The sequence below is a fragment of the Pseudochaenichthys georgianus genome, chromosome 4 (assembly GCF_902827115.2).
Source record: "Pseudochaenichthys georgianus chromosome 4, fPseGeo1.2, whole genome shotgun sequence".
Taxonomy (NCBI): Eukaryota; Metazoa; Chordata; class Actinopteri; order Perciformes; family Channichthyidae; genus Pseudochaenichthys; species Pseudochaenichthys georgianus.
The window spans coordinates 30,361,610-30,387,988 of NC_047506.1; the positions used below are offsets into that span (position 1 = coordinate 30,361,610).

Here is a 26,379-nt window from a genome sequence, read left to right on the forward strand (position 1 = left end):
GGTCATGAAGGATGGGTCATGACCGAAAGAACGAGATCGCGGATACAAGCGGCCGAGATGGGTTTCCTCCGCCGGGTGGCTGGTGTCTCCCTTAGAGATAAGGTGAGAAGTTCGGTCATCAGGGAGGGACTCGGAGTTGAGCCGCTCCTCCTTCGCGTCGAAAGAAGCCAGTTGAGGTGGTTCGGGCACCTAGTTAGGATGCCACCTGGGCGCCTCCCTAGGGAGGTGTTCCAGGCACGTCCAGCTGGGAAGAGACCAAGGGGTAGACCTAGGACCAGGTGGAGGGATTATATCTCTTCGCTGGCCTGGGAGCGCCTTGGGATCCCCCAGTCAGAGCTGGTTGATGTCGCCAGGGAAAAGAAAGTTTGGGGCTCTCTGCTGGAACTGCTACCCCCGCGACCCGACCATGGATAAGCGGGAGAAGATGGATGGATGGACAACTAATGTGTGGTTTTCCCTTTTCTCACTGTGATAAATTACCGAAAACCACCAAGTCCTTTAATATGGAGGTAATTGGCCAATTAGAAAGCTCTGCCTGAGGTATCGTTCTGTTTCTTCTTTTACCAGTTGATATTTCCAGTTTAATTATATTAACAAACACCAACAACTCATTAACCTTTATTTTGAACAACATTGAAAAACAAAAAGGAAATGCAGTGTTCATTGTTAAGAGGTAACAGCTTGTAGTAATTATTAAGGTTTTGTGGAAAGCCAAAACACATAACAATGAAGCTTTTTCTTATTTATCAATGTTTATAACAAGCTGTGGACTTGTTTTCTTCTTCACTCATTAAATCCCTCATTCCAATGTAGTGATGAGGTCTTCAGTCACTTGTAATATATATAAAAGCATCAAGGATTCATAATGATCTTGAGAAAGCACATAGGTTGCACAATTAAAAATATTGTTGTTTACAACCACAACATGTAAATGAATGAATGAGATTAAGGTCATTACAGTGAAGATTTGAAATACTGTTCCATTAGGCTGCTGTCTTTATGGCTGTTGTGTGAATTTGTGATGTAGTCTGCAAGTCTCATAATTATAACTTGATTATACGGCGCACAAGCTACATGTTGATTATTTTGATTTGAGCATTTGCATTAACAGAGAACAGTATGCAAATAAGATCGTTTTGCAAGCTTCAAATGTTTATTTTAATTGAACAAACATTTTCAGAAACTCTTTTAGAATTATGCTGGGGAAACACGGTAGAAACATTAGGCTATGTGTATGGTTTCTTATCAACCCGATCTCAAACTAAAAATAACTAATTGGAATCAGGAACATAAAATCACCAAGGTTGGTGTGTACTCTTTTAGTCTACTAAACAATTAAAGACCAGAATCCACTCCAGGCTGTGATGCAAATTAAAATGTGATTTTATGGTTATGTTGAGGCTAGGGTTCGGGGAAAGATTGTATAAATATTGAAAGTGAACTCTCACTAGATGCACAAATGGAAACTTAAACTTCAAATCAGATGAGGAAGCACAATGCTTCTTAAAGGGGAAAGGAAACACCAATTACAGTTATAATATTCCGGTAGTTTATTCATTTTACAATGGATATTGATCGTAATATTTATTGTATATGATATTACTCGCCAAAAGAAAATTAATTATCCGCCAGCCGGGTGGGGAATTCCGGGACCAGGCCGCCGCCATTAGGGGAGTCCCAAATGGTGACGTCACTGGCTGTGTTTTCGCTCCACCGAAAGTCAACACAATGTAGCAGATATGGCAGCGATGGAGGAATTTTGCAATGAGATCGACGTTTTGAACGATGAATTTGACTATTCGTCGGGAGATGACATTGATGTGGAAGCATCTACAGTTACCAGGCATCCCATGGCCTATGCTTATGAACCGATTCGGTCGAATAGAGTGGCATACGATCCGGAATAAAAAAATTAAAAAAACACAATGCTAACAGTGAGCCTCTAAATTAGCCCCGAGCGAAAATGCTAACCTATTACTGCACCGATAGCTCCCTTATTACTTATCCTAGCCGCACATCCAACACATCGTTTATGATCGCAAGGAGACACAGAATCTAACGGTGCCCACCTCAACACTGGAAGATACAAACTCGCGAGGTTATCCACAAAAACGTACATCAAAACAAGTGGCGCTAGGTACTAACATACGCCAGGCTAACGGCTTACCTTCCTCATTGTCTGGTCTAAACTGGTCTTCAATGGCATTACAACGATAAAAACGATGATGTAGTTAATCCATAGGTTAATATCCAATGGGGCTGTGTCTATAAGCAATACAACTGCAATTCCGTTATCTGCTGTCCGCTCTGTGCTCTGGGTCCTGCAATACCATCCATCAATAGCAATACTAGCCTTTTTAGGGCTGTTTTCGACAGATGAGCGTGTGTATGCCAGTTTAATTAGTTGAGCTATAGAACACCCCCAATTCTCTATTGTGCGTCATAATAATAGCTACCATTTAGTTTGGACGCGATTGCGTTAATTAATAAGGTCACACTGTGTCAGTAAATACATGTGTGAGCTAGTAATCTGGTAGTGCTGCAATATTTACCTCTCTCTCGGCAGCTGAAGCAACTCGTTTGGTGGCTCGAACTTCACGTTTGTTGACACTGTCATTGTCTTGCGCGGCCGACGTGCTGGGACGGTCGGTGTTCCCGACTGCATACGTTGAGAAATCGAATATTGTGGGAACAGATCCTGGCTTCAAATCCAATGTTTTGTATTGAACCAGGCATCCAGACTGGACTTTGAGCAGCTTCTCATCCTTTAGTGGCAGCCTATGGAAATGTACTTCTTCCTTCTTTGTATAAAATCCATTTGTGCAGCCTGGGGCAATACAATAAACTCCTGACGACGACCGTTTTCTTGTAATGTAAACTACTGGTGCATTGCACGCCATGTTGTTTGTTATTGAGCTTTGGCCCAGGAAGCCGTACCCAATCAGTGACGTCACTGGAAAAGTCCCGGAGCAATGGAAGCGCCCATGGTCATTAGGCACGTATTTCAAAAAGTAAATTTGCGTATCTCGATCGTTTACATTGGAAATAGACTAGATAAATACATTTCCTAATGGTAATATTGTCGCATGGAAAGCAGTTTGAAAAGTGTTTCCATTTCCCTTTAAACAATATCCAACCTCCTGGAAGTGTACTGTGCTGTGCTGACATTAATGAATAATGTATTAACAAATATAACAGAAAAGAAGATATAATAGAAAACTCATTTCTTCATATTGTTCGTCTGTTTGCTGAGGCTGCACACTCTCTGGCTGCCAGCAGAACTCTATTATTGTCTCTATCTTAGTTTCCCCCTTCAGCCGCACACAGGATATTTGTGTTGTGATTATATTTAGGGATGCACGATAATTATCGGTCCGATATTAGGAATTATGACGTCATCCCGATAAACCCGATAATATACAATATATTTTTTGGGTAAAAAAAAGAAAAGAATACTGCGGTGTGGGTGGATTGGGATGAGGGGCGCTTGTTTTTCACTCGGCTCCTCCCGTTTTGCCAGTACTGTGGTATTAGTGGTTTTAGGAAGAGGGGAGTTCTTCACAAATCCAGCGCTCCCTAATACTTCGAACTTGATCAGTCACCTGAAACATCGCCGCGTGCGTGTGTGTGTGTGTGTGTGTGTGTGTGTGTGTGCACGCGCGTTGGAGCTATGTGCAACTCAAGGCATATACTCGAACCAGAGCTGCCTGGACGCTGCAATCATGTTGTGCACTATCCGTGCTGAGTGTGCTGACTTCTCGTACAATGTCCCACTGTCTGGCTTCCTGCATAAAGTCAAGTGCTCGGCGCAGTTGTGGCGAAATGTCGCTCCTCTGTTTTCATTTAAACAGCTCCTTATATCCGTTAGCGCAGCTAGCTAGCACCATATGCTAACAACAACAATGCACGTAAGGTCTCTCTCTCGCTCGCTCGGGCCACACATACACACACCCTCCAGATGGCCAGTCGGTGCCTGCCGGTGAGCGTGGAAGTGTGGTCTGCCACAAGCGGGCGGCAGGAGCGGGGCTGTCAGCATCAGCTTGTAGATAGTATTTTAAACTCGATGCGCTCTGAAACTACGGGGCGGCCAAGGAAAAAAAATACACATGCGTTAATCGCGTTAAAATAATTAGTGGCGTAAATCTTTTTTTATTATCGGTTATCGGTATCGGTATCAGTCTTGAGAAGCAGGAAGTTATCTGTATCGGTATCGGTTTCAAAAAACCAATATCGTGCATCCCTATTACCTCCTCTGTCTCCTTGTCACCGTTGTCACTGGAGGTCTTTTTTTTTTTTACTTTGAACAAAAGTTGACTTTCAATGTCTGTCACTGAATCTCAAAGAAATTATGAGGAAGTCAGCACCTGCCAGTTAATTGTATTCAAAACTCACTTCTCTTTATTTGATGTATTCACTCCTTTTTTGAGCCTGATTTCGTTCTTATGCCTTTTAGATTAAAAAAAAGCTTAAAATTGTATTTATCGTTGTCACTTTGAAACCCCAGAGAAATGGGTGCCTGTTCTGCATCTGAGGATTCATTTAAGGAACGCTGCCAGGCTTCGATTATGTTCTGCATCTTATTCACATTCCTTTTTTTAAAATCTTCTGACCTATTTTATTTTATCTTTCAGGATATTCTACGTGTCTCATGACTCGCAGGATCTGAAGATTTTCAGCTACATCGCCAGAGACGGACAGAGTAATGTTTTCCGCTGCAACGTTTTCAAGTCAAAGAAGAAGGTAAGAAAAGCAGCGGGCATGTTTTAAAAGTTTCAGACTTTTAAGTTATAAAATACCTCTGAAAATGTGTGGACAGGAGACCAGCTCCACTGCAGTTGGGGGGCTTCCATGTGTGAAAGTAGAGCTTTGAACTGCCTTTTATACCCTATACAAACTCTCTTAAACATTTAAGAATTATTAACCAATTTCCAACTTATTTTGAAAATGTGGCACACATCCAGTTTATCTAGAAAAACTCAACAATTTCCACGCTGCTCTCGTGTTAAATACGTTTTTGAGTTAGTAAATCACACTGTTGTTGGTTATTTTGTTGACATAACAAAAAATATACTTCATTTTATTATAAAATAAAACTGATAAATCTCATTGTTATTGGCTTTATTATGGATTAAAGACGGTGTGAACACATAAAATAAATTGGATTTTTGCTACATTAACATTTTATGAGACAAAGTGATGGACTTTAGTGTTTGGGTTTCTGCATGAGTTGCAATAAATAAGTCATCAAACCTCTGTATTTTACTGGCTATTAGTCATGTATTCTTTAAAGCAATTCCTTCTCCTCTTTTAAATCATCTGTCTGAGTCACACACCGACCGACAACCTCCAATAAAAACACACGGCTGGTGGGCAGCAATAATTCCGCCCGGCGACACAGGCTTGTCATTGTTGAGGTCTGAGGGATCGCTTGGAAACCCATTTGGGGTGGAAGTGTTGCCGCAGAGCTGAGCCGGGCAGAGTGTGTCAAAACAGTCCAGCAATGTGACAAAGTTAGTGCTACCAGTTTCCCAGGGTGAAGCCCACACTGCCTCATTATCTGTTACAGAGAGACGGTCATATCAACACACACACACACACACACACACACACACACACACACACACACACACACACACACACACACACACACACACACACACACACACACACACACACACACACATCCACATCCTGTTCCGAAGATAAACTGGAAAGTGACACATACCAAACATGCTCTGCGGCAACCACGACCATTAGAGGCCATTAAGCTGAAATCCTGTGTGTGTGTGTGTATGTGAGCTCATAGATGGAAGGACCCTGCGGGGGATTTATGGGCAAGATTTATTTTCTTTTTAAAGAGATCACCCTCATATTTGACAGTTCAAATCTCATTAAATGTTGTCTACATCTGGATAACCTTCTAATATCAGTTATTAGTATGGAAACCATATTTCAAATTAGAATATATTTTTGTTAGACCCAGCTAGAAAAACTGGATTTCTATTGACCGAAAGAACGAGATCGCGGATACAAGCGGCCGAGATGGGTTTTCTCCGCAGGGTGGCTGGTGTCTCCCTTAGGGATAAGGTGAGAAGTTCAGTCATCTGGGAGGGACTCGGAGTTGAACCGCTCTTCCTTCGCGTTGAAAGGAGCCAGTTGAGGTGCTTCGGGCACCTAGTTAGGATGCCACCTGGGCGCCTCTCTAGGGAGGTGTTCCAGGCACGTCCAGCTGGGAAGAGACCGAGGGGTAGACCTAGGACCAGGTGGAGGGATTATATCTCTTCGCTGGCCTGGGAGCGCCTTGGGATCCCCCAGTCAGGTTGATCTCGCCCAGGGAAAAGAAAGTTTGGGGCTCTCTGCTGGAACTGCTACCCCCGCGACCCGACCACGGATAAGCGGGTGAAGATGGATGGATTTCTATTGCATGGGTGATTAACTGCTGACAGAGCACCGAGCACTATGGAAACAGTATAACGGGTACAGCAAAATAACTATAAAAGTAATTATATTGAGTGTTTTCATCTTTCTTTCAATTATGGCTATATGAAAAGAGATAAAAACAATTAAGCCATCAAATATATTGTTTACTTTTAACATCGTTTTTGCCCCTAATAGGAATAATTAAATGCTTTAAAAGTCCCCACAGTGTTGCTTGACAGGGAATGAAACTCAGAGTTTGAAGCCAATTTCTTTCAGCATGTATACTCTGCAGTGGTTAGATTGTATGGCTAAATGCCATTTCTATACACATTTTGTAAAGAATAATACCTAGAGCATCAGATTGCCTGTTATCAGAAGTATATCATTGTGTACTTGACACTGAAACAGAAAGCTGTTCCCATTCAATCTGTATGTTCTATGCTTAGCCTCCGGCTTGCTTTCACAAGTGACTTGTTATTTATTTTCTATTCTTATTCCAACTGATGCTCAGAGGTGTATTTGTCTCTTTCTGCCCTTTCAATCGCCAATCTGTTTGAAAAATACCGTGGTTTGTTCTCCAGCTACAATACAAACCCCTTTTACACTATATTTGAACAGTGGCGAACAGTGTCTAACACAGCTGGACCTTCTGTAGACACACACACACACCCCCCCCCCTCCTCTGAGGCATTATAATGTCCGTCTGTTCACTGAATTGTCGTCTTGAAAAGGGTACTCACAACAATTCCGCAACAACTTCATCTTCACCTGTTGCACTTGTCATTTCAACGTTAGAAACAATAAAACGGCATGAATTGCTTCGTCGCATTCATAGATCATCTGTCCCGAGCCAGTTAACTAGCGGGCTTTCTAGAATACCCTGGAACCGAGGGAAACTCTGAAAGAATACGCCCATTAATCAATATATGATTGGTTGATCAAACTGTCAGTCCAAACGTACGTTCTCATTCAGTGCAACAGCCAGGGCATTCTATCAAGGATGTAGAATACCTTGGTTGAAGGATATTCTACCCAGAGACCAGAACAAGATCTGATTGGTTGCTTTCTTTTCTAACACAAACCCACTGAAATGCGTAGAGCATGGTCCGAGAAGGACAAACACATCAACGTAACACTGTAATATTACAGATCAACCACACGGATACAATTCTCATTTATTCATTTTATTACATTTTATTTATATAATTAAATCAATTTTTTGTTTGTTTTATCTAAGTGTTCCAGGGTATTCTCTGAATACCTTGAAGGCCCTGACGGTTCGCCACTGTATTTGAAAGAGGACTTTCTTCCACTGAAACACATGAAAGCCATCTGACTGTACTCAATAAAGCTTTTGTAGCTAGTGTGATTTCAAGAGAAGAAAAAGCCTTCACAAAGACAGCGTAGAAAGACATAGAAGATTAAACAAGACAAAAAGAGAATAACACACCATAATGAAAAAAAAGAACGGGCTTATACAAATCAAGCGTGCCATAAAAACGTCATCTGAAGCAGTTTTGTTTTGTGTGTTTGATGTGTGGAAGGTTGCAAGGAGAAGATTAAGCAGACTTTATTTCTCTCTTAACTACCAGCAGTGAAGGAATGGCTGCACTTTAGATCACAGTCACATAAAAAGGCTTTAGTAGCCTATCATTTTTAACACAGGGACGGGCTGTGTGTGTTTCTCTCTCTCCCATTCTGACTCATACTCTCTCCCCCCCACTTCTTTCTCTGATCGATGGTTTAAAGGGGGCTAATGAATGACCCGGCCTCTATTATGTGGAATTGAAGTGAGAGTGATGGAGCAGAGCTTGGAGAGTGTTCATGGAATACAGAATTCTGCCGCGGCTGAGAGGTCAACGCGTGTGTTTGTGTGTGTGAAGACACACTGTGTTAATACAAAGACATTTCACAGCGGTAAAAATGTACAGTTACCATAGAGACAGTTTCTTGGCTACCACTTACTTGTTGTGTCAAACCAATTGAAAAACCAATACCAATAGTCAAAAAATGCTTATTTTGCATATGCATTGGGTTCTTCTCTTCCCGGGATGAAGAACCCTTCTTTAAATCTATTCCACTTACATTATTAAACTTGTAATGAACTTTGTTTTGTGAAAAAATACTTTATTTTAAGGAAAACGTAAGGAGATCTCCTAGGGGTGTTTGTGCAAGGAGGACACCTTAACTAAGACAATAAAGAAAATCATAACTTCATGTGTTTGTGCATGGTCATTTTCACATATGGGTTGCGGTTCTGTTGTTTGACTACCTTTTTGATTTGCACCACCATTACATTGACACTTTTATGGGTTTTGGGGAAACAACTCAACAACTTTTGGATGGTTTGCCATTAAACTTAGTAGGGCCACATATGTCCCCCATAGCACTAGGGGTGTAACGGTTCACAAACATTTCGGTTCGGTACGTACCTCGATTTTTAGGTCACGGTTCGGTACGTTTTCGGTACAGCAGAAAATATTATCACAAAACATAAAATATATATATATATATTTTTATTATTATTAAACTGTGAATAATGTATTCACTCAAATAAATACAAAATGTAATAAAATAAACATTAAGGTGCAGCATTTCGATGAACTGAAATAATCTGTATTTGAACTTTACTGTACTAGTACTCACAAAACATAAACTATTAGTTTTGGGTTTTGAATTATTGTTAAACTGTGAATATTCACTCAAATAAATACAAAATATAATAAAATAAACATTAAGGTGCAGCATTTCGATGAACTGAAATAATCTGTATTTGAACTGTACTGTACCTAAGCAGCCAGTTTGACATTATGACTTGCTTGTCATTGTATGTTCATGTTTATTTAAAGAAAAATTAACTTGTCCACATTGCTTGCCAAAAGGGCAGATTTGCTGGCACTAACAATGTCTCCTGCTGTGGAGAACACCCTCTCGCCATCGACAGAGGTAGCAGATACAGCCTTTTCAAATGAGTGTGCAAGTTTGATGTATTGCCAGCCGCGTAACCAATTTTTGTTGAACCAAACCTAACAGCTTTGGTTCGGTCCACCTGTCTTTGTTCGTCATCCTCGTACGTAACTGCAAAACCAAAATGTTCCCAAACCGGAGACTTCAATGATGCTGGAGGATTTTCGAGCTCAACTTTATCTGTGCCATTTCGACAGTTCCTCAAATTACTGACTACATTTGAACGCATCCCTGTGACCAGCACTCATAGTATGCCTCTCGTCCAATGAAATGACTTGGTCGCTCTATGACACGTTGAACCCAATGTGAGCAAATTACTCTGTATGCTGCGACGCAGCACCTGAGATTACTTCCAAAAAGTTGTTCACGTTCTCAATTGTTTACGTTTAACGTTATATTCCTTCGGTACACTTCCGTACACACGTGTACCGAACCAAAGGGCCCATACCGAATCATTTCGGTACGGGTACGTATACCGTTACACCCCTACATAGCACGTGATCGCCTCACTTTCCCTCTGATGCCATTGCAAAGTATGTAACATTCTAATCAGTTGTACTAAACTCAGATGGTGTTTACAGTGTTATTATCAGCATGCAATGCTAGCCTTTAGCTCAAAGCACCAGTGTCTTTGTCAGACCCTGTGTGGCAGTTCTCACAAAAATAGAATAACACATTAACAAACATGTTTTTTTTTAATAATCTATTCTACGTCTGCTTCTTTTACTGAGGCCAAATACCACAAAATGGAATCTACACCATATGATGTGGTGGTACCATTACCCCATCTGTCCATTCTCGCATATCATCACCAATGGGGCAGTAAAGCCCGCGTCACACTGTCTCGAAATTGACACCAGATGGACACACAATAAAGGAAATGTTCAAATTCAGCTGTGATTGTAACAACATCGGGCCATTCGTCAGGGCATCTTAAGTCATCGTATGGCCGCTGGTGGAGTTTCTCAGGCTCCGGCAGCAACTTCGTTGACATGCCAACATTTTTTCGAAAGACCTTGCGAAGGTTCATTTCCGTGTTGAATTTGTGTGTCCATTTTTCCCATCGTGAGGGCATCTTGTCAAATCGTGTCATCTTCGTCTTTACTTCGTGTGATCATCAGTGCCATCGGGCATTTTTCGCCTCACGAAGACAATACGAAGGAAACAAGAAGCTGCCCGATTGTCTTAGGAAGGCAACACGACTACGTGAAGCCCTCGCAATGCCGTCGTGTAGCCATCGTATTATAGTACAATTTGTGTTCTGTGAAACTGAAAAGGATATTACATTGTTTTTGTTACTTTCGTTGCAGTTGTATGTCTTAAATGTAATTTAGGTTAACTTCCTGTTTTATTTAGATGCTTTTATTTTGAAGGCGAGTTTATGCTGTTGACAGGAAGTTGTTGTTTCTATGGAAACAACATGACGGAGTGTGTGGTTCGGGTGTGGCCTTCTGTAGGCATCGTACTTGCTTCGGCTGTTGCTTGGCTGTTGACCAAGTTCGGGGTCATCTTCGTGTGAAATTCACAATTCCATATTCATGTGTCCATCAGATGTAAACTTCGGGACAGTGTGACGCGGGCTTAACACATTACCAATCCAAGCCTAAAGGGAGACATGCATGAAGATAATAAAGACGCTGCATAAAGGGTTACGGCCTTTTAAACCTACTAATGTAATACAGCCCGACACATCCCATCATTGCTGCTAATGTCGTTGCACGCATCTCTGCTTGTCTAGCTGACATCTCTCAGTGGATGTCTGCTCACCACCTCAAGCTCAACCTTGACTAGACTGAACTGCTTTTCCTTCCGGGAAAAGATTGTCCCACTCTTGACCTAACAATCAACATCGGCACCTCTATTGTTTCCCCGACTCAGACTGCAAGGAATCTGGGTGTGACCCTAGATAACAACCTGTCTTTCACTGCAAACATAGCTGCTACAACTCGCTGCTGCAGATACACGCTTTACAACATCAGGAGGATACGTCCCCAGCTGACCCAGAAAGCGACGCAGGTTCTGGTCCAGGCTCTCGTCACCTCACGCCTAGACTACTGCAACTCCCTCCTACCTGCATGTGCCATCCGACCTCTGCAGCTCATCCAGAATGCAGCGGCTCGTCTGGTCTTCAACCTTCCTAAATTCTTCCACACCACACCGCTCCTCCGCTCCCTTCACTGGCTTCCGGTAACTGCTAGAATCCACTTCAAGACAATGGTACTTGCGTACCATGCTCCGAATGGATCTGGCCCTTCCTACTTCCAGGACATGGTTAAACCGTACACCCGAGCACGTGCACTCCGCTTTGCATCAGCCAAACAGCTCGCTGCACCCTCACTGCGAAGGGGACCCAAGTTCCCATCAGCAAAAACACGTGGGTTTGCTATCCTGGCTCCAAAATGGTGGAATGAGCTCCCCATTGACATCAGCAGAAAGCTTACACACCTTCCGGCGCAGACTGAAAACTCATCTCTTTCGACTCCACTTCGAGCGATAGAACTATTAACAAAGCACTTATATACTAATTATCTAAAGCCAGTTGAGTAGCACTTGAAATGTTTTTGCTCTATGAAACCTGATGTACTTATATGATTCTGTTTTCTTCAAGTTTGTATTTTGTTGGTCGAACGCACTTATTGTAAGTCGCTTTGGATAAAAGCATCAGCTAAATGCAATGTAATGTAAATGGACATCTTGAAGCTGGCAGCTGAGCATTTTTATGTTGTTATTGGTATACTTATGCTCATAGGCCACATGATTCTTTGTTGTTTTTGAGGAAAGGGAAGTTAATGCAACTGCACTTAACACCTACAGGATTGCAGATGACAAAACAACTAATAATGGACCGATGTGGGTTGGAAAAAAAAAAATGTTGATGATTGTTTATGTATTTATCCGGTTTTGATGAGAAAACATCTCGTTCTCAGCTACAGTAGGTGATGAAAAGAAGGGAAAGTTATAGTTGTTGTGTTAAGTGTGAATTCACTTCACTCTAACCTTGTGGGGTCATTCAGTGTCAGCTAATGGCTTATACTTATAAACTTTGATTATGATTGGAAAGCCAAAATATTCCTGATATGCATATAAAAGATGTAAAGAAAAAACCTACTTGAGGGTGTCATATTGTCATACTGATATTCTGTACAAACTGTGAAGTCCACTGAGACAAATGTAACATTTGTGATACAGTATTGGGCTATATAAATAAACATTGATTGATTGATTGATTGATTGATTGATTGATTGATTGATTGATTGATTGATTGATTGACTTGTTCATAGGTAGTTGCATTGGATAGGATTGAGTAAGATTCAGCATAAATTAAACTTGTTTCATTCAGGTAGTATATTGTTGTCTAAACGGATGTTATAAGAGAAGGAAGTGTGGTGTGTTTATATCTCAACATGGGCATGGGTGTTTAAATATAGTTGGACCGAATAAAGCTCCTAAATTTCACTGAGGATCAATTGTATCATCATTGACATTGAGGAGCACTGATAGAAAATGACACATGGCTTTTTCCAGACACATCAATGGTAAGGTCATGAGTAATTCACAACACTGCTTGGTTAAGATAATTGGATTTAATAGCCTTTCAGCACTCTTTTATTAAATATCCATATCTCACTGAAATGATCCTTTTTTCTAGAACTTTGTCTCACCCTCTCTTTCTTACTCTCTCAATTGAGTTTATTTTGTTTCCCTCTCTGTAAAGGCTGCAGTGCTTTTACAGCAGAGGCAGAAATAACCCACAGACAAACAAGTTATTGTTTCCATAGTGTAGGTGGTGTGTGTGTGGATTGCTTCTTGTCAGCTACAGCATATTGGAGGTGTGATGTATTATTCATCGGATGCCAGAGCTGAGATGTAAACACAGACTGAAGTCAATATGGTGTACCATTTTATTGGTCAATGTGTACTTTTATGAAACAAGATACAGTTTAGTTTCTACAGCAAGTACACCATTGGCTCTGCCTCACACACACTCCCTTTCTACAGTGTTTATGTCTCTTGCTGTTACTCGATTTACAACTCCTACTGTGAACTGTGGTATCATGAAACAAACGTATTGTAGTTTTGATTTCTGTTATTTTAGACAATGTCATCTGGGGTGGGGAGGCAGCTGCAGTCTGACATTCAAAGCTACTGCAGGACAAACATGTGTAAGCTGCGTCCTGATCCAGCCTCTAAACTGGGACACAATTTGCCCTGACGCCTGTTTAGTCGTCTGTGTAGCTACACCTGAACCCTTTCTATAACAAAAACAATTGACAAACACCATAATTTGCTATAATTGCTTTTCTCGTGGAAAGATCAACATTCATAAAAAGTACATTGATGTGGATGTGAAAGAAACAAAAACACCCAGAGTGAACTAGGGCTGCACGATTTGGGGAAATAATCTAATCGTGAATTTTCTGACAGATATTGCGATTCGATTTGCGATATTTGTTTTTAAGCGACCCAACAGAAGTTTATTGTAAAATGCGGCCATATCTCCGGCTAGGAAGGTCGTATCAAGATGCTCTCGTAATAATGAAGAAAGGAAAAAAAACGCAGGTTTTGCGATTTGTTAATCGCATCATTTAAAATCGATTAATCGTTCAGCCCTAGAGTGAACTCATACTTCTGTTAAAATAATTACAATATCCACACAAAGAAAAGCTCAAACAGGCATGACTGCAAATCAAATCAAATCTAAAATAAACGTTTATTTGGTAATGACTCGACAGATTCTGTGTAGTTCTGTTCTTAGTATACAGACCAAATTGCAGAGTGGAGTCTCTGCTAACAGTGACAACCACATATTACCCGTTGACAGCTGTCATATATGGGCCCATGTTTGTTCAGTGCTCTGCTGAATGCTGTATGAATTCAATGTTTTATGAACCCATATGTTTTTACAAAATTTGCCGATTTTCCATACAGTATAGCGAGGGATGAGTTTTAACAACCCCAACAAAAAAGTTAAGAATCTCTAATCAAAACAAGTTGAGAAAACAAGAATCTGGCCAGCTATTTATACCCAAATGTGATACTACAGACACATTTCAGTAGTAGTATACAACATTTGGGTTTGATACCTAGCTTTAGCATGGCGTTTTAGTGTGCGCATGTTGGTGTGGTTTAACAACGCTTTGTGCACAGCCTGGAAAGTGAGCTAATGGCCCTGAAGAGTCGCTGAGGCGTTATGACTTAATATGATCACACTCCACTTGCTTCATGCTCTCACACTCATTCACTACTCGCAGATGCTCTCGAACCTCCTAATTGATTAGTACTTAATATGACCTATTAATATCCACATAGTGCTCCAGCAGAAAAAGGGACGAATCGCAAAACTTATTTTTTGTGTAGCTTTTGCAGCAAACCTGCACAAGTAAGACGAAAAGAGTCCATGTAAATGGCAATGCAGACTATCTGTACTGCCATAGCCACTTGGTGCTCCTGTGCAATTAGCATGATTCTAAATTAGCTTATATGCTCACCTTTGACACAACATTGCTATGCAAATTAGCTTTATTACAACATTCTTATTCACAAATGTCAGCACTTATAGCCAAATATAGTATAGTATAATTCAAAAGGTTGGTGGTAAATGAAGGCCATTATAGGGAGTGTTGCACCCAGACTTTCCAGTGATCATGGCAGCATTGATTGAAGCCAGGTGAAGGCATCGTTATGCTTCGCTAAAAACTCATGTATTTTAGGATACAGTGACAGGAAGCAATGGCAGTTGTGACTTGTAAAATAAATGATTAAAGAAACATGTTATTTCTGAAAATACATGAAGGAGAAAATTAAAGAAAAAGATTGAAAAGCAAGATTTTTATATTAATTTCAAAATTGCTCCTCCCTTCCCCCTCTGCAAAAGAAAACCAAATTATCCTAGAATGTTTGTTCTAGAATTTCATTAAAGGTGGGGTAGGTAAGTTTCAGAAACCGGCTCGAGTGCACTAAAATGTGAAAGTACATAGCCGAAAAAGGGCACCTCCTCCAACACACATGAACGCGCACATGACGTCAGCAGACTGGTGAAAGTGGCCGCCTGTTGCTGGCGAGTCATTGAAGTACTGCTGCAATGCACGCCCAATGAGGGCACGAGATACATTTGTGCGTGCACGAGATGGAAGGCTGACAGACAGGGCGGCAATCCAATCCGATTTTTACAGTATTACGGGTTCCACAGATGTCAAAGCACTTAAGATATTCATTGCTATCGGGATGTTAAGAGCATTCCATGGAATATAACAAAAAGTGTATCTCGAGCCGGTTTCTGAAACTTACCTACCCCACCTTTAATGCTGTGAAAAGGAACTTCAAATGGGAAAAAGTTCATGCACAATTCATTCTTTGTAAAATGCCCCTCAGTGTTTTGCCTTCTGGCTATTCCGCTAATTATTTTTTAACAGTGGCGAACCGTCGGGGCCTTCAAGGTATTCAGAGAATACCCTGGAACACTCAGATAAAACAAAACCTAGTTAGCTGAGGACCAATAAGTACAGGTGAAGGCAAATTACTTACTAATTACTTACTATTTTCTATACGACTAATACCTTGTTTGCACTAATGCCCCTCTCACACCAATGCGGTTCCCGTTCTAGCTCCGTGCTAGTGCTCTTCTGGTTCGGAACCGGTTTTGTCTTTTCAGCCCCCGTTTTGTTCACACCGCCCAGAGCCCGACTAGTGCTGCCGCTGCTGCGTCATGACGTCACCGTTTACGTCGCTGATTTTCTCCCCAACGGCGCTCACAACAACGGGGGACTGCGTCGGGTCGATGATCGTGTAGCAACCAAAGCTAAACTGACTACTTGTTGTTGCTATCCTATTGTGGCATAAACCGTTTTCTACAGGCACATTTTACCGGTGTATGTTACATTATGATCCTTGGGATAGTCGGACATGACAACCTGTGCAGCCCATGTATTGATTCCATCCGATAGCTGCTATAATACAAAACAAAACGTCTGCCTGCTCTCCACAATGATCAATAACAGCGAACGGAGGGTCAAAGTAAGGTACAAATAAACAGAATCACACGAAGCCTGAAAGTGTTGCCTGACTTTATAAAGTGTGTTTTTTTTTTACAAGTGTGTGGTTGCGTTCTAGTCACTTTGCTCAGCACTTACAACTTGTATTTGCCGTACTCGCCATAAACTGTTAGCTCAGGTTAATCTCACCCCCTCCGACATAAGCGTGACATATGTGGTTCTTGCTTTTAGGCCGAGAATGTTTTGGTGCTTAGAGCCAGCTCCACTGCGGTGTGAACAGGAAAAACTGGTGCTTATCAGGCTCTAGCTCCGAACCGGCCCTGGAACCGCATTGGTGTGAAAGGGGCATAAGTCATGAGTGTGTACGTTTTTGATTGATGTGGTCAATATCCTTGCACAGGAAAATAGAATGAATGAGCTCATCCACAAGATTCAAGCAAGGCTTTAATCAGAAGTAACTCCTCTGCCATCCTCATTGTTTACCCTGCTCTTTCCTAGATTGCATTATATTCCCTTTGTCCCTTATCTTTGCTTGTGCCAATACTTTGAAGAGGACAGTGAAAGCACCACTGAACATCTGAGAGTAATCTGGGGTAAATAATGCATCACTCTTTTGAATCGGCCCTATAGCCCCTAAGAGACTCTGTTCTGCTGCAGGGATCCAGGTCATTGGCAGAGATGATGTATAGAGAAGATAGAGATAAACTGCCTAAGATAAAGACACGGTAATTGTAATTAGTGAAATTGACATAGAGAAAAAGCGATATGGAGTTTGATAGAAACAGAGAAAGGGGGCTGGACAGAGATGGTGACAGATGTCCAACTTAAGAACTAGTTCATATCTTTACAGCCGGATATACAGGCTTTTGCTTTTGAGTGACAAATCTCTTAGCATTCATGTCAGCTGCCAAAATTGGAGATCCATTGGAGAATTGGCTCAGGGCATAACATTTCCAAATACAGGACAACTGTACTCATAAAAAGTTAGTGAAATGAAGAATAAATAAAAGCTCTAGACACATAATAGTCACTGGTAATGAATTTGCATTCTTCTGTCGTTTATTCATCACACTCCAAGTTTTTGAAGGCCTTACAGTAAGCGTAACACCAAACGACTAAACAGGGCCTTTCTCAGTATATTTAATTACAATCCATGTTGCTGTTTCAAAACATAACTTTTGTTTTTAATCCAGTCACCTCAATGGTTAAGACGTGGTAAAGTTTAGCCACTGAATTGTTGTTAAAAGATTATTTTGGTCAAAGTAAGGGGGTAAGGTGTAAAGGATGTTGGCTTGGTTATATGTTACCAGTGTTGACTGTTGCTGCAAGATGGAATATAAACCATATGTCAAAGTTGCATGTTTTGTTGACCCTGCCTTCTTCATAAGTAGCTGTTCAGACCATTAAAAGCCCTACCATTGCAAATAAAACCCTCAATTGACTGCATTGGTGGGGTGTGTTGCTTGAAATACCAGGGAGACATTTTAAATATGATCTACTTAATCCAATGTAAGTAACAGATCCATACACTTGAATTTGATCAAATACAAAAACACTGCATGGACGTTAACAATAGTACAATGTTAGGTTGTACCACTGTGGAAAGGCTTAAATGCACCGGCCCTTCCATTTGTGATGATCTCCAAGTAAAATTTGGAATTGCAAAGCAATCCATCAGCAAAGTGTTTCATTTCATTTCATTAACACCTTGCCAACATAGTAATCCTATTCAGATGGGTAAAATGTCTGAAGGCATTATGCTCTTTATTCCTTTTAGGACAGTGGTTAGTTACTCTCATGGCATCAAGAGGTCAAAAGTGTTGGAACCAATGTCATCACAGACAAAAAATTATTTGCTTGCCTTTGCTTATTTGACTCTAATCTTGTTTTCTCTCGTGTAAAGATCAGCAATAAAGAATAAACTACAGTGGGGCAAAACAGTATTTAGTCAGCCACCAATTGTGCAAGTTCGCCCACTTAAAAAGATGAGAGGCCTGTAATGTTCATCCTAGGTACACTTCAACTATGAGAGACAGAATGGGGGGAAAGAATCCAGGAAATCACATTGTAGGATTTGTAATGAATTAATTGGTCAATTCCTCGGTAAAATAAGTATTTGGTCACCTACAAACAAACAAGATTTCTGGCTCTCACAGACCTGTAACTTCTTCTTTAAGAGCCTCCTCTGTCCTCCACTCGTCAACTGTATTAATGGCAGCTGTCTGAACTCGTTATCAGTATAAAAGACACCTGTCCACAACCTCAAACAGTCACACTCCAAACTCCACTATGGCCAAGACCAAAGAGCTGTCAAAAGACACCAGAAACAAAATTGTAGACCTGCACCAGGCTGGGAAGACTGAATCTGCAATAGGTAAGCAGCTTGGTGTGAAGAAATCAACTGTGGGAGCAATTATTAGAAAATGGAAGACATACAAGACCGCTGATAATCTCCCTCGATCTGGGGCTCCACGCAAGATCTCACCCTGTGGGGTCAAAATGATCACAAGAACGGTGAGCAAAAATCCCAGAACCACACGGGGGGACCTAGTCAATGACCTGCAGAGAGCTGGGACCAAAGTAACAAAGGCTACAATCACACTACGCAGCCAGGGACTCAAATCCTGCAGTGCCAGGCGTGTCCCCCTGCTTAATTACATGTCCAGGCCCGTCTGAAGTTTGCTAGAGAGCATTTAGATCAGGGGTATTCAACTAAAATTCAACGAGGTCCAGTTAGAGAAAATCTCCCCATGCAAAGGTCCGGAACATCAAAATGTCGAAGTTGCTTTATGAATTAGTGTGATATATATTGAAGTAGCCTGTAGCTTTATCAACGTCTGCATTGTAATCAACAACTGACTGCCAATCAAATAAAGAAAGTACAATTCAAAAACAACTATGTATTGTCAATTAACATTGAACTATACAGATATACTGTAAATACTGTGGATATGTGTAGTGTTCCTCTCGGGCTGCATTTACAAATAAAATAGAGAAAATAAATAAAATAGCTTTTGAAAATATGTGCATCTTAAAAGTGCTTAATTTTAGATAAATAAAATAAAGTGTAGCAGCAGCTTGAGTTTCCCTTTTTCTTTGTTAACCATTTCACATCATGACTTAACAGTTTCAGACGATTATAGAACAATATCAGTCTTTACACATCATAACAATTGAACCGTTTTAAAGTTTCTCTTTATGTCCTTCTTATATTGCAGTCCCTCACTCACTTTTTTTAAATTCAGTGCGAGAATTAAGCTGGAGCTTGTCCTGCCAGGAGTTTGTAAATCTGGGCTGAAATTGTGTCAGGGCTATTCTCATACACATGCAGGTGCTCATTGGTTACAGTGATGCAAACACAGGTATGGTGAAAAAAGAGAGAACTATTCGAAGCAGAAAAAAAACTGCGTAATATACCATCTGACAAAGCCTGTGCTATAATGCTTCAATTAACTGGCTATTCTTTATAATATACTCAGATCAATAGGAGACAGAGATGTTAAGTTATAAATCAAGGGTTTTTATTATTATTTACAGCAGGGGTGGGGAAATTTTTTCCTTTCAATTTTTACAACATCCTCCGAGGGCCGTACAAATGATTGAACTCAACCTCTGCTTAAAAAAACTAAAATCACAGCCCATTCATTTGGCCTTTCTTTCATGCTGTGCAAAGAAAAAGCAACCTCTTAATCCAGATATCTCACCATGACTCGCGCATGCATGCATGTGCACGGTTGTGGCATGACCACCAAAACAGAAAGATATGGACACAAGATGTGTGCAAATATATTTAGTACCCTATCCATGACCATGTGAACATGATTTAAGTGTGGGGGGGGGGGCACCTAACCTCCTCTAGGGGGGTCCGGGGGCATGCTCCCCCGGGAATATTAAATATTGAAGTTAAAAGCATCAATCTGGTGCACTTTGAGAGCAACATGAAGAGATCTATGGATACATCTTTCAACACCCATATGAAACAGAACTGTAAGCAGATTTTTCTTTTTGGACATTTTACAAATCACTCTCCTTTTAAACTCTATTCTTGTTATTTTTAACAACTTTTTTGTTACTGTCATATAGTATTTTATACCGGTTTTTCATCTAGTCTCATTAATAACTATAATGATCATATCAAGGTGTGCCTTAACCTCACTGAGCTGAGGTTATTTGAGCCTCTCAGGAGAGAGCTCTCTTCCACCTGGTTGTAGAACAGCTCTTTAAATGTGTTAGCATAGCTAGCTAACCAGATGCTAATAACAACAGATCGCCACTGTGCTTACAACTAAAGACTAGGGTTGGGTATCGTTTGAATTTCCACGATTCTTTGAGGGGCAGGGTAACAAAAATTATTAAGTTATTGTTGAGAAAAACAAAGCATATCTGCCTTCTCAGGCATACCAGGAAGAAATGTTTGAACATTTTAAAGCAAAATGCTTCAATCTGGTGTACTTTAAGCAGAATTACTAGAGACTAGATCTAGGGGGTACATAAACACCCATATGAAAAAGATTGGTTTACATTTGAATAATTAAATAAGTATGTGAACATAACCAATAACCTACCATAGCCAATAACAAATACATGTAACGTATTTTATGTTTGTTGTTCATTCATATCTTTTTTTACTATTTTATTTATGCATACTTTTTTATCTCTCCAGTTTAAAACAATGCGTCTGGTTTACTGTCCTATAGTTTACATTGGAATGATTTCAAAACTGTTTTATCCCAATAATTATAAAGGAGTGCCTTGGAAATATGTGTTTACATAAATTGTGATCAAAATGTTTGAGACCCACTGAGATAACTTAGACTAAAGTGAACTATCTAAACACTCAGTCCTTTACCTCACTAAGCTGTAGTTATCAGCATCAGTCTGACTGGAGAGGACTCTCCCTCCACATCATTGTAGAAACATCTTCTTCTTCCGTTAGAGCAGCTAGCACCAGATGCTAATAACAACAGCGCCGGTTCCAGTGCACCCTCCCTTTCTCCCTCGCTCACTCGCACTTTGGCTGTGAGCTGCGGGTGCCAGATAAGCCAACATCCCCCATTTTCATCACTTGCAGCGCCCATTGTACAGGGCAAATGAAACGTGTAACCGGGGTGAAAAGGGTGTTACATGTACTTAATTATGAATGTTGTTACATCAAGGCCGAAAATTAGGATGAGCACCAACGGTCAAAACATTTGTTTTCCCTCCCAGAGCTGTCAGCGCAGCGCCTCCACAGATCTGGCGCCCTAGGCGAACATCCATAATGCCAGTGCAACGGGCCGGCCCTGGTCTCAGGTAGAAAGTGTAGGTACAACGCTACATTTCCCGCCTCGCCGCAGTCACACAGTAGGCTACGGAGAGCGGCGAGAAACATTTCCTCAGGCATCGAAAAGTGGAACCGAAATTCACATTTCTAAATGATGCCGTTGGAATCGAAATGTTGGAACCGGTTCTCGGTACCCAACCCTACTAAAGACACAGCCACGTAAACACTGTGGCATGTGTACGGCTCCTTATGGATACTGCAATATTTGAAGGGCTGGAGCGGCGTTCCGGTGCTCTCTCTCAGCACTCCTTTCAGACGAGACATACCACGTGAAGACACGTTACGCTCGTGTTATGTTCAAGGAACCTGTCTTTGGCCAGGAAAAGGTACTCGCTTGTTTAATTATTTTTGCGGTCTAGATTTCTTCTTCTCTTTTGAAGTGAGAAGTTGTCCGTCTGTCGGACTGACGGACAGACTCCCCACCCCCAAAACGAAAACTCTTCGGTTCTCCACGAATTACACAAGTCACCCAAATCAGCATTAAAAAAGCGGGAGGCGCCAAAAAATCCCCTATTAATGTATTGATTATAGCTCCGGGTCCGTATAGGTCGGCGTCTGGATCCGGACCGCGGTCCGCCTGTTGCCGACCCCTGATTTAGATGATCCAGAAGAGGATTGGGAGAATGTCATATGGTCAGATGAAACCAAAATAAAACTTTTTGGTAAAAACTCAACTAGACGTGTTTGGAGGAGAAAGAATGCTGAGTTGCATCCAAATAACACCATACCTACTGTGAAACATGGGGGTGGAAACATCATGTTTTGGGGCTGTTTTTCTGCAAAGGGACCAGGATGACTGATCTGTGTAAAGGAAAGAATGAATGGGGCCATGTATCGTGAGATTTTGAGTGACAACCTCCTTCCATTGAAGATGAAACGTGGCTGGGTCTTTCAGCATGACAATGATCCCAAACACACCGCCCGGGCAACGAAGGAGTGGCTTCGTAAGAAGCATTTCAAGGTCCTGGAGTGGCCTAGCCAGTCTCCAGATCTCAACCCCATAGAAAATCTTTGGAGGGAGTTGAAAGTCTGTGTTGCCCAGCGACAGCCCCAAAACATCACTGCTCTAGAGGAGATCTGCATGGAGGAATGGGCCAAAATACCAGCAACAGTGTGTGAAAACCTTGTGAAGACTTACAGAAAACGTTTGACCTCTGTCATTGCCAACAAAGGGTATATAACAAAGTATTGAGATGAACTTTTGTTATTGACCAAATACTTATTTTCCACCATAATTTGCAAATAAATTCTTTAAAAATCAGACAATGTGATTTTCTGGATTTTTTTTTTTCCTTCTCATTTTGTCTCTTATAGTTGAGGTATACCTAGGATGAAAATGACAGGCCTCTCTCATCTTTTTAAGTGGGAGAACTTGCACAATTGGTGGCTGACTAAATACTTGTTTGCCCCTCTGTATATGGTATGGCAGTTTTCGACCCAAACTACCTAACGAAAATATGCATTTGTTGTTTACTACATCCCCCCCAGTCATGCATATCTCTTAAAGCTTTCCTCTGATTCATACCCCACATTCACCTTTTACTCTGCAAAGCAAAAAGGTTAGTTTTTGAGCAAAACAACGTATGTTTGATGTTCTTGTGTTACCAGTTACATTGCTGGCCTTTTGACTAAGATTCAATCAAGCTGAGAAAGCAAGTCGGACAGAGTGATGAGGGAAAGAAAACCCTGCATAGCTTTATGTTTGATGTGTTCGTCAATCAGTGAGTGTATGAGTCAGGGGAGCTTGGTCCTTTGGTGTGTCCACTGTGTGCAATTACTCCAGCATTTGTCCTCATCACCTGTTGAACTGCCTCTGGAAAAGGAACACAAGTGTTTACTGTCACACTAAGTACCAGCATTGAGTCAACAGACATGAACAGGGTGTTCAAAGAGAAGGAGATATGGGGGGGTGATTGATGGATGGAGGAGATGGAGAGGAACAGAACAGCAAGTGGGTCGAAGAGAAAAAGAACAAGGGATGGGAAAGTAATTTATATAAAGGTTTTATTGCAGGTAGCCATTTCTGATTGCCTCGGCATTATGATATCCAACACTATCTTTTTTATATATTTTGTGATGTCAGCTAAAGCCTGATTTGGTGTTTATCTTAACAACAATTTACAAATGACACTGATTTATCTTATTTTGTTTAAATGCTGGTACAGCGACCAGTCTTATCTGTTTCAGGATATTAATGCTTTTTGCGATCAAATTAGAAAAAGAGAGAAGAAAGATGTCAAAGGGATAAAAGTAAAGAGCCAACGATGGTTTAGTCTGAATTTGGTTAGATTTAGGTTTAGGAGACCTATCATGCTATATTTGAATAATATATTGTAGGGCCATACCTATATAAGGTATATGTATACCTTTTCTTTTCAAAATACCAAACAGATCATGCATTTTAGCCATGCCTCATTTCGCTCTATTTTGCTCTCCTCCAACCTGTCTTTGCATGCGCTGCAGCTGACCACGCCCCCCTGCAAAGGAGGGGGCCGAGTTACGAGTGTCATGTTACCATGCTGTTACCATGCCACGGCAACCTCTAATTTCCCTGATTGGTGGAGAGTTGGCCATATAGGCGGAGCTCCTCGTCACTGACATCAGACTATTTTCAAATCTGTATCAGTCTGTATCAGATCCGTTAAAGCCCCGTTTTTAGAGATTTTGGGTATGGAGGAAAAGAGAGAGGGTTGTGTTTTCTGACACTTGGTGAGTTCCATGACACACCGGGGACCAGAGTCCTGCATCGGGTCGGGTACCCGCGGGTGACCCGCAAAAAAGGTGATTCGCGGGTGGTATTTTTTCAAACGCTTTTTTCCGGGTTCGGTCTGGGTAAAACAAAGATGATGCGGGTCGGGTCGCGGGTATTGCATAATAAATATATTAAAATAATAATAATTTAGTTTAAAGGTGGGGTAGGTAAGTCTGAGAAACCAGCTCGAGATTGCCAGAATTTGAAAATACACAACCGGAGAAAATCTGCCACTTCCTTACAGAGCCCCTCCTCCAACACACACGAACGTGCACATGACCAATGAGGGCACGAGATAAGTTTGTGCCCCGATGGTAGGCTGACAGGCAGGTAGGCCACCCAGTTATTTTAGCCGGGCCGGCTAAAATAATTGGTCGTGCTTTTTACAGTATTACGGCTTCCACAGATGACATTTTTTCATGGATTTTTTGTCAAAGCACTTAAGATATTCATTGCTATCGGGATGTTAAGAGCATTCCATGGAATATAACAAAAAGTGTATCTCGAGCCGGTTTCTCAAAATTACCTACCCCACCTTCAATGTTTAAATCCTCAGACCTCTCCCCCGCGGGACCGTGCATAATCATAACCTCTGCAGCGCATCAATCTGCTGCTGTGCGCGCCACATTCGAAATGGCTGAGGTGAAGCTCTCTAGTGGAGAATACAGCATTTCAATAACACTTCCTCAAGAGCGAAATCCAACGTCTGGGAGGCTTTTAGTGTCATCCTAGATGGAGAAAATAACCAACATCCCACGCTTTTTGAAACAAATATGCAACTGCGTGTGTTAATAATTGCACGTTCTCATTCATAACACTCCGTTCGATGTCTCACTATGGGATGCGCCTCATCGCGGAGCAAACAGAAGCATCAATCTCATTACGCCAATCCTGATTGGCTGGTGATCTTGACGTCAACGTCAGGGGAAATCACCCCCTATAAGTAGCCTGCGCCACGACGCATGCGTCATTCAAACACCTCTTCTCGCTTCAGAACACATCTCTAACGGTAGCCGGGCTAGCTTAACAGTCCACAGACTGAACCAAAAGCTAATTTCGGTCGACGGGCGTTAGCCGGCTACCCTATTCTCTCACAGAGGAGTATTATAGTCAACCTCACCGTTCTTTCTCTGGAGTAAGGTAAGGTTTTGACTTCAAGTTAGCAACACACCAGTCGCTAACTTGTGTTTTGTCCCCTCACTACCGACACCACGGTAGCGAGGACACTTTTTTCTTCTCTCTTCCACGGAGGAGAAAAGGATTACAGGAATATTACCATACCAGGTAATATCCTTGAGAGAAAAAGACCCACGCTGTCCTTTTTTCCCCCGGATTAAAGACAGATCGGTAAACACTTTTTTCTCGAACGTACCTGTCATGAGCGGACCCTCTCCACGCCTCACGGCGAACGAGATGGATGCCTCTCTCCCTCACACCAGAGGAGTCAGGAACTCGGAGGCTCGGCGCTGCGGTTGCGGGTTGAAAGTGTCAGGCACAGACTCACACCTGATCTGTTCGTCCTGCCTCGGGCTGGAACACGCCCAGGAGGCCATCGACAACCCCGGCTCGTGCGGACATTGTGACAAGCTAGCCTGTCGGGACGGGACCCCCTCATGTCCACTGATCTGCCGACCGGCAATCAAGACACGGGGGCGTCTGCCGCAGAGATGGAGCCCCTCACTGCGGTCTGGGGCTCACCGACAGCGGCACCCGCAGAACCGGAATCCCGCGCCATATCAGGCCGAGATCCGGTGGCGGCAAGAAACGCGGGAACGGGGCCCCACGCTATACCAAGCTGGGGTTCCCGCCTGGACCTCACCATGGTTTCACCCGCGGAAGATGTCCTGGAGTTAGACTACATGGAGGACGAAGAGTACACCTCTGAGTTCCTCCTGTCTGACTCGGATGAGCAGGAAGACGACAT

General features: G+C 41.8%; 1 protein-coding gene across 2 annotated transcripts in view; it reads left to right on the forward strand.

Moving 5' to 3' along the window:
* The window catches only part of nos1apa (nitric oxide synthase 1 (neuronal) adaptor protein a), a 259,466-nt gene that overhangs the window by 145,082 nt on the left and 88,005 nt on the right, over window positions 1-26,379 (forward strand). For both annotated transcript variants that reach the window (XM_034080930.1, XM_034080931.1), the window contains exon 5: window positions 4,632-4,740. In XM_034080930.1, coding sequence (XP_033936821.1) covers window positions 4,632-4,740 — 109 coding nt within the window. The remainder of the gene's footprint in view (window positions 1-4,631; window positions 4,741-26,379) is intronic.